Source organism: Cyclopterus lumpus, chromosome 24 (assembly GCF_009769545.1).
Source record: "Cyclopterus lumpus isolate fCycLum1 chromosome 24, fCycLum1.pri, whole genome shotgun sequence".
Taxonomy (NCBI): Eukaryota; Metazoa; Chordata; class Actinopteri; order Perciformes; family Cyclopteridae; genus Cyclopterus; species Cyclopterus lumpus.
This window is the reverse complement of record NC_046989.1, coordinates 5983847-5997064: the sequence shown is the minus strand read 5'-3', so window position 1 is coordinate 5997064 and position 13218 is coordinate 5983847. Positions and strand designations below refer to the sequence as shown.

At 44.1% G+C, this 13218-nt stretch overlaps 1 protein-coding gene across 2 annotated transcripts in view; it reads right to left on the bottom strand.

Moving 5' to 3' along the window:
* Positions 1-919: 919 nt before the first annotated feature.
* Positions 920-13218, bottom strand: part of nkain2 (sodium/potassium transporting ATPase interacting 2) — a 58780-nt gene continuing 46481 nt past the window's right edge. For both annotated transcript variants that reach the window (XM_034527768.1, XM_034527769.1), the window contains 2 exons: positions 6088-6148; positions 920-1005 (listed from right to left, as the gene is read on the bottom strand). In XM_034527768.1, the coding sequence (XP_034383659.1) occupies positions 920-1005; positions 6088-6148 (147 nt within the window). The remainder of the gene's footprint in view (positions 1006-6087; positions 6149-13218) is intronic.

Below are 13218 nucleotides of genomic sequence, written 5' to 3'. Positions count from 1 at the left end.
TCTTTGTTTAGTCCTTTATTTCATCCATCACTCTGTGTTTATCTCCCCCCCCCCCCTCCTCCTCCTCTCTCGCTCTCGCTCTCTTTTTTTTCTTTTTTCTATCTTGATCTCAATTTCTCTCTCCATCTCTCTCTCGCTCTTCGTCCGTCTGTATCTGTCTAATTCGTTCCGTCTCTTTTCTCTAATACAAACTGTTATTGATCAACTGTCTGCTGAACATCAGAGAATCGCTATTATTTCCGTGTTTGTTGTTGCTACAGCGGTGTAAGCCTTTGCTGTATTGCTCGGCGCTTCCACGAGGGATGAAGTGAGAGAGCGAGATTGATGCAGCGCCGTCTAAGCCCGGACTCAAGACTCATCTTGTGTTATCCTGGCTCTCCGGGCATAAGAATACCTGAAGATCTCAACAAAATGGTGCAATTTGTGGTTTGAGTCTCTGGGAAATCACTACAATGAACAACAATCTAGCCTGCGAGGGATACAAAATAAAAATGTAACGATGATGATGATGATGATGATAAAAACAGCTCGCAATGAAACGAAGCGTCGGCGAGAACGACGTCGAGGAAACCGAAGGCTTTTTCGCGAACACGCCCCCAACCTTTATTTGCCACGTGTGTGGGGTGATTAACGGCGCCGCAACGGTCCTAACTGATGATGAATGATAAGCACTCTATGCTGATACGGCGAGAATGTGCTGATATCGTCCTCTCTGCAGAACGCATATGAAACAGATGAAAAATGTGTCCCGAAAACAGCGTTTCGGTGGGGCGGAGTTTAAGAGGGTCTGAGGTTCTGGAGTGTGTTGAAGGGATAAAAACTCAATTCTATCTTTTTTTGTGTGATAAAAAAATATAACATAACCAAAATATTGCGTCTGAATATTTAACATTTCTAGATGAATAGCGAGTAACTATACTTACATGTACATGGGCTGTAGCTGGAGGTGGGAGGTCTTCTGCGGACCCTGGTAACCGTACGAGTCGAACCCTCCTATAAAATCGACTGCACACAACAGAAAAAACACCAATTAGAGAAAGATGTATGCCTTTTGTGGTGATCAACCGGGCACCGCCCACTACACCGATGAGTCATCGCATGAGGCCTCCTACACCTCCAGAGTTCTCTACAAAACATTTTTGTAGCGCCGACTCATGGCCGCCGCTCTCTCCGAGCTCAATCGTGGTTGTGGACATGGAAAAACATCTCTCCTCGACTGTATGAGACGATTCAAATCTCATTCTATTTTTAGGAAGACGGCTACATCTTGTGAAGTGATGTATTTATGCCTCGAGAATACTCTTAACTCCTAAATTATATAGGACGGCTCCGCAGATTCCGGGGCTGAGGAGCTGCCAGCAGGTGGTTGCTTTTTTTTTTCTCCGACTGAGGCAGAGAGCCTGGACTTTTTGAAGAGAGGAAGCCATGATGGGCTTTTCTTTTTACTTTGATGTTTGTCGAGCTCATAAAAGGGCACTTCCTTGCCTTGATCAGCAGCGCACTTTAGTATTTATTGAGTGAGGTTTCATACCATCGAGTACAATGCGGAGTTTGTCGGCGCACTGCGGAGACGAAAGTGTCTTTAGGAATACTTTAAGCCTGCGAGAAGTCCGGACACGATGTGGAAGCCAAACACAGGTGATTAAACTAATTAGTTTGGGTATGCCTCTATTAAAAACACCACGACGAATGCAATTTGTATGGAGATGTTGTGTTCTCAAATCTTTAAATCTCATTATGATGAGTAGAGGGACTATAATGCCGTGATTTAAACAGGGAACTGAAATCCCGTAACGACTGTGTGGGTCGGGACGGCGTAATTAGCGGCAACCCCCCCCCCCCCCCCCCCCGCGAGCACGGTGCAAATCGCTGTCTGCTGTTATATTAATGCATTGAATTTGGAATTTAGCACCTTTTAGTTGGGCTATTTTGCTGAGCGATGAGAACGTCTATGCCACTCTCTTGTCTGTACGCTACAGCCAACTGGTTAGCTTAGCTTAGCATAGAGACTGGAAGCAGCTGCAGCTTTGTCCAATCCTAATTTTTTTTTGTGTGTGCCTTTTAGCACCTCTAAAAGCTCACTGATTCAATTAAATTGTTTTTTACACACTTTAACTATTTATTCTCTTTCAGCACGTAACTCAACCACACATTTGCCATTATTAAATAATAAATGACACAAGTAAGTCAAATTTAGAGGCGCTAGTCGTCAGATGAACAGGCTAGCTAATTCCCCCCCCGTTTCCTGTCTTTATGCTAAGCTAAACTAACCAGCTACTGGCTCTTTTGTCAATAGAAAGAAAGCATAGCGCCAATTCTTTTATTGATTTCCACTCAAGTCTCCGGGTCAATGTATCTGCCCTCCCACACGTCTCGTTCTTTTTTTATTCTGTTGCAGTAAAAGACCCGACACAAATCATCGCTGAGCCACAACTTCTCGCCTGTGAGCTTTTCCCACTTTCTCCCATAATCCTCTCAATGCATTCATGAGAAATCGCGATTACGCCACACGACGGGACGGCGGGATGATCTTCTTTGTCTCATCAGCGTTTCTCCTGGACCGCCGCGGCGCCGTGCTGCTTTCTGATCGTCGGGTTTCATTACGGTCGTCCACTCAGACAACGCAGAGAGGTGGGCGGCGCCCGACGTGCTCCTTCTTTGTGCGGATCCCTTTTTTTTTGTGGAAGGATGGCCCGGCGGAGGTTTTTTTTTCCTGCTGAATCATGCTGCAGTCAAATAGTCTCATCAGACTTTCTGCCACGCTTGACCCTTTGAACGCCAGAGGAAATGGAGCCTCTAACCTTGTCAGTGTGCTGCTTACCAAGCTGCAGCAGTTCAATATACAAAATTCAGATATGTTATTCAGCCTCGTCCAATGAGGCGGCCTGTTAAAAGGACCGGTTTTCTTTACGCTCGTGTTATCTTAAAAGTATTGTGGCGTTTGGTTTATTTTCCAGTTGTGAGTGTTAAACTATTGACACAAAGACCGATTCGCACACACATTGTAATCTATGGTGTGTTGTGTGTCCATTTATATGTGTGTTGTTCGTGTGTGTATGTTTGACAATAATCTGTCTGACACATTTAAGGAGCTGTGAGACAGATAAAACTCCCTATAATGATTAATCTCCCACACACAGACACAACCACACACACAAACACACACATATATGCTCACATTCACGCATGCACGGAATAATTATGAGAGTAATTAGCTTTCTCAGCAACTCAGAATCTTCATCGGTCCTCAGTGAGTATTAGCTTCTTCACCCGAGGCACATTTCCCTACAAAGCTCCGTGATTATTGTTTAGTCTCCCAGAATGCATTATCGCACGGCGCCCTTTTTTTTTCTTTTTCCGCAGCCTTTACGCCTCGGCGGCACAAAGATTACAATGAATCCCGAAATGACAATGGGGGGAAAATTCTCTTCTCGGCGCATGAAAATGATGTATGTGACATGCACGCTTCCCCGTCGCCTACGTATTCATTCAGGCTTAATAGAGGCCTGAAAACCTCAATTTGAATCCCGAGTCCTTCCGATAACGTTCGTCCCCCGGAGAAGAAGTGTGGAAAATCACTTGTGTGATTGTGTGGCTTACAGTATTACCGTCCATTTGTGTGCGGTTCGCATGCTTCCCCACCCTTTTCTCTGTGTGCTTTTGGTTCCTTCTGCGGTCCACACATATTAAACTGAACGGGAGGCTCTAAATTGCCCGTTGGTGTGAATGCGAGTGTGACTGTGTCTGTTTACAAGTCGTAGCCCTGTCACGGAGCGGGGCGACCCCTGGACCGAGGAAACGGCAGGCTCCAGCTCCCGAGACACTTCCTGCAGCACAGGCAGCCCACAAAGTGGATGAACGGATAGCTGCGGCTGAGTGTGTCAATGCCACTGACCTAATATTAATGACTAAATAATGTAGTTAAAGTCCGGGAGGAAACACTCTGGGATATTATTAACTAACGTGCTTCATCTGGCTTGTGTTGATGCGACGGGCAGAACGTGAGCAAACGACCACACGGCTGTTTGGTGTCAAATGTGGCTGAACTCTGATTGGTGCGTAGAAATGTTGTCGTCACACCGGGCTGAAACAAGTCAGACCAAGTCAGACCAAGTCAGACCGGGCTGAAACAAGGCCCCTGTCTCAGATTTCAGTTGTTACAGGGAAGATAACAATTTCTACGTCACTGAACACATAAACTCTCACGTGGATCCACAGCATCCTCCTCTCGCTCTAGCTCCTCTGAATTTGTTTAGTTCCAACACGCTCTCTCTCTCTCTCTCTCTCTCTCTCTCTCTCTCTCTCTCTCTCTCTCTCTCTCTCTCTCTCTCTCAGGGTGCACAGAGAGCCGACGGCCATAATACAACAGTTAAGCGCAGGCCCAATAATAACTGTTCGGCATTAATTATTGAGACGCGGAACGAGTGGCATCTTCGGTTTCCTGTCATCACAAAGCTTATTAAAATGCATTGGTGAAACACAGTAAGCCCCCTGAAACTCAACGATAGTGCTACATCCCTTTCAATTGTTTTATTTGGATTGTTTTACTTAACAATGGGATGATTGAATATGTATCTGTGACCTCGTTGAACGCAGAGTCTTTGCATCACATGCTGAGCCACATATTTAATGAAAAAATAATTTTCCCCTCCGAAAAAAATCACGTTCCCCAATCCGCTTTGTCCAAGAAGGGAAGCAGGAAAACGCGTCTACTTAGTGCTTCAACCTCCCGTCTGCATTTATCACCTGCCAATATTTATGTCTAAGCGAACACCGCCCTCAATTCAATGTTGAATAAGACATGCGTGCGTATTGATCCGCCCCGCAGCTGCGTCTACTTTAATGGCATAACTAATCTGATGGCCTCAGATAAACGGGCTGATTAAACGCTCACAGGCGACGCGCCGCATTCAGAGCGCAACAATCGCAAAAATCAACACGTTGATTTGTCTCGTTTTGGAAGGGATGTTGCCCTTCAAACGCAATTGGCGAGCTAAATGGCAGGTCGATCTCACATTTTTTTTAACCGTCGCAGTTGCACGTTTCCCCAAATCAACACGGTTGTGTGGCGACCATGTTTTTGTTGGTCTTTCCCTCCCTGATCCTCCCCCCCCCCCCCCCCCGTTGCTTGGTGACGGTGGTTTGGAGCGGCGAGCATGTTGAGGCAGAGACGTAGCGAACGAAAGACAACTTTTATGGAGCGTGAAACTCCTCATCCATCACAGTTAGTTCTCTCGTCTCTTCTCTCCGACCGCGTCGCTGCAAACGAACGAGCCGGGCTGGGAGGCGACAGGCTTCACCTTTAATTCTGTCTGAGTGTTGAGTGAAGGCCCTCCGTCCAAGATGGCTTCATTTAAAAGAGAGAGTGAAATAAGGATGAAGAGACAACAGAGGAACAGAGTTTTCCGAACCCGACGCGTCAACTAAAAAAAAAACACCTGAAACCTACTGCGCCGAAATATGTCGATCCAATCGTAGCCTGGCAACCGTATCCAAGCGCAGCGGGGTCTGTGCACTTTGAATTTCGCCACATATTGAAGCAGCTGTAGGAGCGATACTTGACATTTTAAGAGCATTTATTTGACCTTTTCAAAACCCAAAAACACAAGAGCTAAAAGTGTAAGGAATGGATTAAACAGTGTTGTTGTACTCCAACGTGAGCGGCACAGGTCAGCATCTCCTGCTAGTTAGCTGATCACCTCCAGGGATCTAAACCCTGTGGTATTATTTCAGGTTACATTACAAGCACATATACAATCTGATATACCTTATCAAACTCACAGTACTAGGACTACATTGCTTCTTCATTTCCATGTCTTCTGCATGGGCCATAAACTCGTGATGCAGCTTTGGAAACAGTCTTTGCACCACTTTTCAAACCCACTCTTAAGTTTAATTAGCAAACTAGTTCGAGCTGATAAAACCGTTGTCACAGAAATCCACAGTCAGCGACTGGAAAAGGGGACGGCAGCTTTTTGTTCTCCCTTAGTCTGCAATCAAGCATTCTTTTGGGGTCCGCCGGAAAACGTGTGTGTACATGCGTGTGTGTGTGTGTGTGTGTGTGTGTGTGTGTGGCCGTGTACTTACAGCTATCCTCTTCCTCTGAAATGAGCTTGACCACGTAGCAGGCGTAGATAAATCCCATCAACTAGAGACAAAAAGAGAAGCAGAAACATTATTATTTTTGTTCAAGACAGACATACAGGTAGGTAGACATACAGGTAGACATACAGGTAGACATACAGGTAGACATACAGGTAGACATACAGGTAGAACAGATAGCTAGATAACAGGGAACAAATGCACATTCAACAAATTGTTTGAACAGACAGGGGAAACAGGTGTTGGTGTGTAAGTGGAGCAGAACAGCTCTGTGGTATTTTGCTTCAAAATTGAGCACTTGAATCAACAAACACACACACACACACACACACACACACACACACACATTGTTGACTGTCTGGTACCGTCAATGACAAACTCAAATGTAGCCTAAAGTTTCATGGTTCCCGAGCTTTATCGACACTGTTTTAATACACGTCTTTATAACACCCCAAAAAAAGGGATTGTGTCACAATGTCTCCTAAACATTAGTGAGATTTGGATCAGCGAAATTGAATTTCCAGCTCCCCGCGTTGCTTCGGTGTTACGATGTCGAGGTTGATAGTTCCCTCGCCGCCGCCCACTCTGACAGGGCTCTGCTGTAACTAAACGCAGCGATGTACCTCACGTTGTTCCCACCTCCGATTGGAGCCGTTCACAAACATGAAAACAACGGCGGCTGCAGATTGAACCACAAAGAGGCTCCGGGGGTGGGGGGGGGGCGATAAGTCACGAAAGAAGACGTGAGAGTTAAACGTGCCCCTGTGTGTGTGTGTGTGTGTGTGTGTGTGTGTGGTGTTTGGACGAGCAGCGGACACTAGCGGAACGCATTTGCGCTCTGATCTCCCCTCCCATTGGCCGTCTGTTTCCAAGGCGACCTCGCAGGAGGTGGCTGATTGGAGTGAAGATGCAGGCGACCTTTTTCTAGCGACCTTATTAACCCGCGACGACGGAGGAAGAAAAGAGAGACGCGGGGCCTGACAACGATGGATGCAGGTGTGTTTTCACGAGGCATTAAACTCACACTGAATATAAGAGGCCTTGTTGTGTTCAAAAGAAGATGTAAGTCGAAGAAAAGAACGACTTTGACCTGGTTGGTGTTCTTGACTACATGGACACGTGCCAGCACACACACCGAGACACGCAAACACACGGCGAGCCGCAAATGTGAGCAACGACGTTTGAGATTCAGAGTATACCTCAAGGTCTCGACCTCATTTAGTCTAAATAATGTTCAGCTCCCCGGAGCTCCTCTCTCCTCCCACCTTTTCTCCTACCTTCTCCCTCTCTTCCTGTTTCCTTCCTGCTCCTGCTCCTTTCTCTCTATCTCCTTCCCTCCTTTTCTTCCTTCCTCCTCCTTATTTCCCCTCCCTGGCCCTCACAGTTGCATGAGTCAGAGACGTATAGTGCTTTGCTCAGTGGGAGATGAATTCACTTAAAGCTGAACCAGTAGACAATGCCGCGGGTATCAGCATGGGGATCAAGGAGAGGGAGAAAATCAATTTGGATAACGTAGGAGGCTTTATGAATCACAAATGTCTCGCAAAATCACCACTGGTCAAAGCGAGTTTACTGTCTGCGAAATCTCAGTTGTCTCCACCATTGACAGCAGTTTAGCAGAAAGAATGAGATGACCTCAAGCCGCAGACTGCCCCTCCTGTCCACTGTCACTCCGGCTGAAATGACTCACGACCAGTATTCACTTAAAGGGCACTTTAAATGCCACAAAGTCAAAATGATGTTTGAAAGACTTTCAGGAGTTCGGGGGATCTTTTGGAGTCCGTTGTGCCTTCTGCACGGCTCGCCCGCCTCCCTAAAAAATAACATTTTGGGTGCAGTTTTGTTAGATCCATCCGGAAACAAGAGAGCAGAGAGCGCCGCCGCCCTGCTGCAGAGAACGTTTGATCAGCTGCGACATCAATATCCTGTTAATATTCTGGTGACTCGAGTATTCCATTTTGGTGTCGCTGCATGTAAACATAATATCCTGTCTCCAATAAACCTGATTTTGATCTTGCCCCCGATGTGATGGAACTCGAATAAGCTTGGTGGCGGGGTGCAGCGGTCTTAGCCATGGGCTCGAGACGTGTGTGTGCGCCTTATCTTGCTTTTTGTTGGACTTCTGGGATCAGAGTCTGGAGTTATATTTGGACTATCCTGCTGCTCTGGCACCCCGAACACTTATCTGTCATTTTGAGTTCTGCAGAGCTGAAAGGCTCTCCGTCAAGTATTTTATATTTAAAGGACATCAGACAATCCCCGACAACAGATGAATCCGATGAGTCAGTGCAATGACTAAGATGAAGATGAAAAACATCCAAACAACCATCCGAATTTCTGTGAACTGACCTTGAGGGTAACTTCATTTATTTATTTCCTCGTCTGCAATATTTTACTCACAGAGAGAGTCATGCATTTAAACTCACAGCATTCAGATTGTTTATATTGCCACCAAGTAAAATAACAAAGTAACTTTTGGGGAAGGGAAGAGTTTACCGAGGGTTATGTTAAAAGATTGTTCTCTTACGCCTCCGATACAACCTCAAATTCTGGCTCTGCGAGTCAATTCAGCCAATCGGAGATCACGTTATGATATCATGTATCAGATTATTTACGCTACACAGGAAAGCGTGTCACTCTTCTCTTTTACAAGAGATTTTAAATCTATTGTGGATTATCCTGGATAAATAAAGGTTAAATAAAAATTTAAAGTGCCCATAATCGCAGATGGAAGTAGCTCCTGAGTTTCCTTTTCTTCTCTGTTGAGAGACAGAGTTGTAAGAGTGGGCTACTGTGGAAAGCATGGCGGACCCCATGAATAGGACCCACACCGTATAGAAATGAAGGGCTCACTCTAAGGTAAACACGACGACTCTTAGTTTCCGGTCATTATACACTGATGAAAACACAGTTATGAATATTATATTCCCTTTCTGCTAATAGACCTCCGACACACTGGCCCTTTAAGCTTCAACCTCTCAAACGTCTTTCACTAATTATATTGTATGACTTCTCACAGTATTTCAAAAAAATAAATAATCCTTTTCTAATGAATTAATAACAATTAATAATGGCGACTGAGTATTTTAGCTTCTTTGTTATTGTAAATATTTCCTCCGTAGTTTTCGCAGCTTCTGTCTGCATTAAAGTGAGTTCCTCCCGAGTTTCCCAGACAGACTGGTTCCTTTTGTTTTCTTCATTTTGTCTTTGGATTAAGGTTACCTAGTTACCGCGGCAATACCGAAGGGTGTTCGCTGTGACAAGTGGAAATGGAAATGGCACCACTTAAGACCGGAATCCCTGCCCTGATCAGCCTCACAGGCAATAAATTGTACAACTTCTCCAATTTCCCTCACAGAGGCATGAACCTCATTCAGAGCCGAAAACAATTTTAATGGAGTTTTTATGCGCACACGTGCACACACTTCAGGGCTTGAACTGAATGTTCTGAACAAACGTCTGCAACGTTAATGACTCCAAAGTGTTCTTCTTGCACTGCAGGTGGAACCTAAACTTTCCCAATGCCCCCTCAACTCTTCACTATCTTGGTTTTGCGTGTTAGCATGCTAACATTTGCGTGTTAGCATGCTAACATTCGCAGGTATTTTTGGACCCGACGATGGCGCTACATTGAAGGTCAAACCATCGTTAGCGATGGTCTTTACAATTCATCCTGAAGGGGGACATGAATGTGTGTCCAGTACAATAGTTGTTGAGATATTTACGATAATTTGGAGCAAAGTGGTGAACTACAGGCGGATATTTCCATTCCTAGAGTCACACAACAATGTAAAAAAAAATGCACTTATTATAGATAAACAAAAACCTTCGGGCACTGATATGAGATCATAGTACACAATGTGTATTTTACATTGAATTGGAAATAAACCAATGTGACAGTTACGCAAATTGGAAACATTATTAAGTGACTGGATTTATTACAGGAAATGCTTCATCATCAAGTGCCCCAAGATGATCAATAATCCCATAACAGTGTAGGCCTACATTTGCCATTTGGCAAAGAAATGTCATTAAACTGAAGAAGATTAACTGAATCATCATTCTTTCCTACAATAATAAAGTCTCAAGTGCTCCCTTAACAGAGATTCTGATAACACCTGGAAGTATTTTAAAGGAGCTCCGGGAGAAATTAAGTTGAATGTCAAACAGCTGGCATTCGCTTGGGAAGGGGGAACCGAAAAGTGTGTGTTCTGCATCGCCGGAGACCAAAAAGCATCGCGGGAGGAGACCTTCTAGGAAAGCCAGGACAGATGACATGGGGGGGGGGAGGCAGTTATAGGTCAGTCACCCGGTGACGCGGTTTGTCCTCCACCAAGCTGGAAGGTGAGGTTGCATTCTGCCAAAAACAACAGTAGAAAGTGCTGATGTCACGGAATCTCTCCCCCCCCCCCTCAAGGTTTGCACTTAATCTGCTCGCGGGTCGACGTACGACCAACATTTCGTCAGATCGTGACGTTATTCAGAGCCCTAATGAATTCCTTCCTGTTGCCGTTGACTACCCCCCCCCCCCCCCCCCCCCATCAGCCTTCACACCGTTGGCGAGGAATCTTAATTGTGGAGTTGTTTGTCTGCCTGTGTGATCACCTCATTTGTGTACGATGCATTACTCTATTATGAAAATGTAGTCATCTCAAAGGAGAGAATCCATCACGGGCGCTATTTCCCGAACCGCAGATAAATTGCGGGCACGAAGAAGGTGTCACATGCGTTGGATTAAATCTGTTCCGTGCTGAAGATGCCCACTTTAACTCAGACTAATGCTTTGCTCTCTGCGAATTATGTGAGAGGAAAACATTTTGTCATCCCGTCAAAGCGGCGCAGAAACATCGCGACAATCAATAATTACATCCAATCAATAATTACATCCGATCAATTTCCTCTTAATTTTGTTGGAAGGCTGTTTGATGATTGTGTAAAAAACGGCACACAATTTACAGCCGACAACAAACGAATTAAGCCATTTACCATCACTTGTTTCAAGCTTTTTCTTTAATTGATTCAGGAAGCTCTTAGGTGTCTTAATCTGAAAAAAATGGGAGGTTTAGCATATTCAGCAAAAATGGGATTAGTGCTTTGGAGCACAGCGGTGTCTCTGCTCGACTGACATTCAATTCTTATGCATTGTTCTTTCTCCTCCCTGATCTTTGAATAACAACAGTTAAAACCAATCTGGTCCCAGTGCTGCTCCCATGAATACAATTCAACCTGAACATTGCATCATTGTCTGTGGTCAAAGGCGACAATGTCACATTCAATTCAGTCAGTGGAAATGAAAGTAAAATCAACGCTTCATATGCTAATGAATCAATTATTATTTTTTTTTTACTACTGCAAAATAATCACGAAGTTCCATCAGCCGCCGCTGTACTTTTGTGCTAAATAGCAAATGTTTGCACGCTAACGTTTTCTTTTGCCGCCGATACTAATTGCTGATAATCAATGATCCATATTGGCAGATCCAGATCCATTAGTTGTTTGATTATAGCAGCTGGTCTACAAGGCTGCAGACTACATGTTAACACATCACGATAACGTTACAATCTACCTAAAAACCCAAAACTCATTTTCACTGAACAGAGCTTGAACGCATCATAATGTAACCGAATGGAAGCGTCCTCTGTTGGCCGTTGCTAACGTTACCGGGTCTCCTCCTGCTGATCTCAACACCGATTGGTTGTTTACAGTGTAACGTCATACGGATGTCCTGATCGCATATTTTACTGAATACCGGCGGATCACGATCGTCAGTAAAACTTTATTTCACACTGTGATGGTTAACATTAAACTGTGTAATTAATTAATTACTTTAATTCTCTAAACTAGGAAGGGAAACATTATAGCCAGCATGTTAGCATGATGACATCGCTGTCTCACCCCTGTACACTTTTAGCATAATATTTTACTATCTTCTATATAGTTGGTGTACGCAGAACAATCTGCAACTGAGAGGTTTACTTTGAAAGGGTGCAGGGGTGAGCCAAGGGTCATGACTGTGTTAACAGTTTATATCGCCTGTAAATATGTCAAAGTTATCAGCCAATTTCGGAGCAAAATAAACTTTAATGCGGGGGTTGATATTGTTCAGTATTCAGTATGAGATGTGTAATTTGAGGTCACTGTCTCAGTAAACACTTTTACTGTTGCTAATACGTGTAACATTAAAACAAACCGCATAGATAATGGTAATTTTCATGCAATGGATTGTTGAGTGTACCGTTTGGAGGTTTTCTTTCCAACCTAAAAACAACTCTCTCCCCAAATTCATCCGAGACTGCACTGATCTTTCCTTATTCAAATTCGCAAATCAAAACCCACCTGTTCAGAACTGCTTTTAATGTGTGATTGTTTGTTTGTTTGTTTGTTTTTTTCATTAGGGTCCGAGCGACTCAGAAAGTCCCTATTTGTTTTATTTGTTTTACCTGTATTTTAGTTATTCTTATTTATTTATTTTTAGCTTTTAGGATGTTATAATTATGTGAAGTGTCTTTGAGTGTCATGAAAAGCGCTATATAAATTCAATGCATTATTATTATTATTATTATTATTATTAACAGTGGGTGATTTCCCTCATCTTAGATGTTTTTTTCTTTATTGCAAAAAAATGTCATTTAATTATCATAGCAGGTAGAACAAAGCAGAAAGAAACTGTGATCACAGAAGTCCTACATTTCACTGAGGACTCTCTGGACCTCCCCGGAGAAGCCCTCTGCTCTCTGTTTCAGCTCACATCTTCATACTGTGCACTAATCATAAAGACTCTTCTCGCATGTTTTAGCAGTTTGGAAACTAATCAGTCGCGTTAGCTCTTCAAAAGCGCCGCGCTTGCTCCAACAGTCGGGGGAACAGCCTGTATCCTTTTTAAGTGAACATTACAACACCCGAAGAAACAGGGTGTGAAATGTGTCTTTTATGGGATTAATGTTGTGAACTCACGAAGAAAATAAGAATTACTTGACACGAGGTAATACCTGCACTTTTACAACAGGTGAACCTGTAGCTGTAAACAAAGAGGCAAAATCAGTCAGCAAGTCCGTCATACAGTCGACTGGATACCCAGGCAAACAAAAACATGTTGGGACACGGGACGGGCCGTTA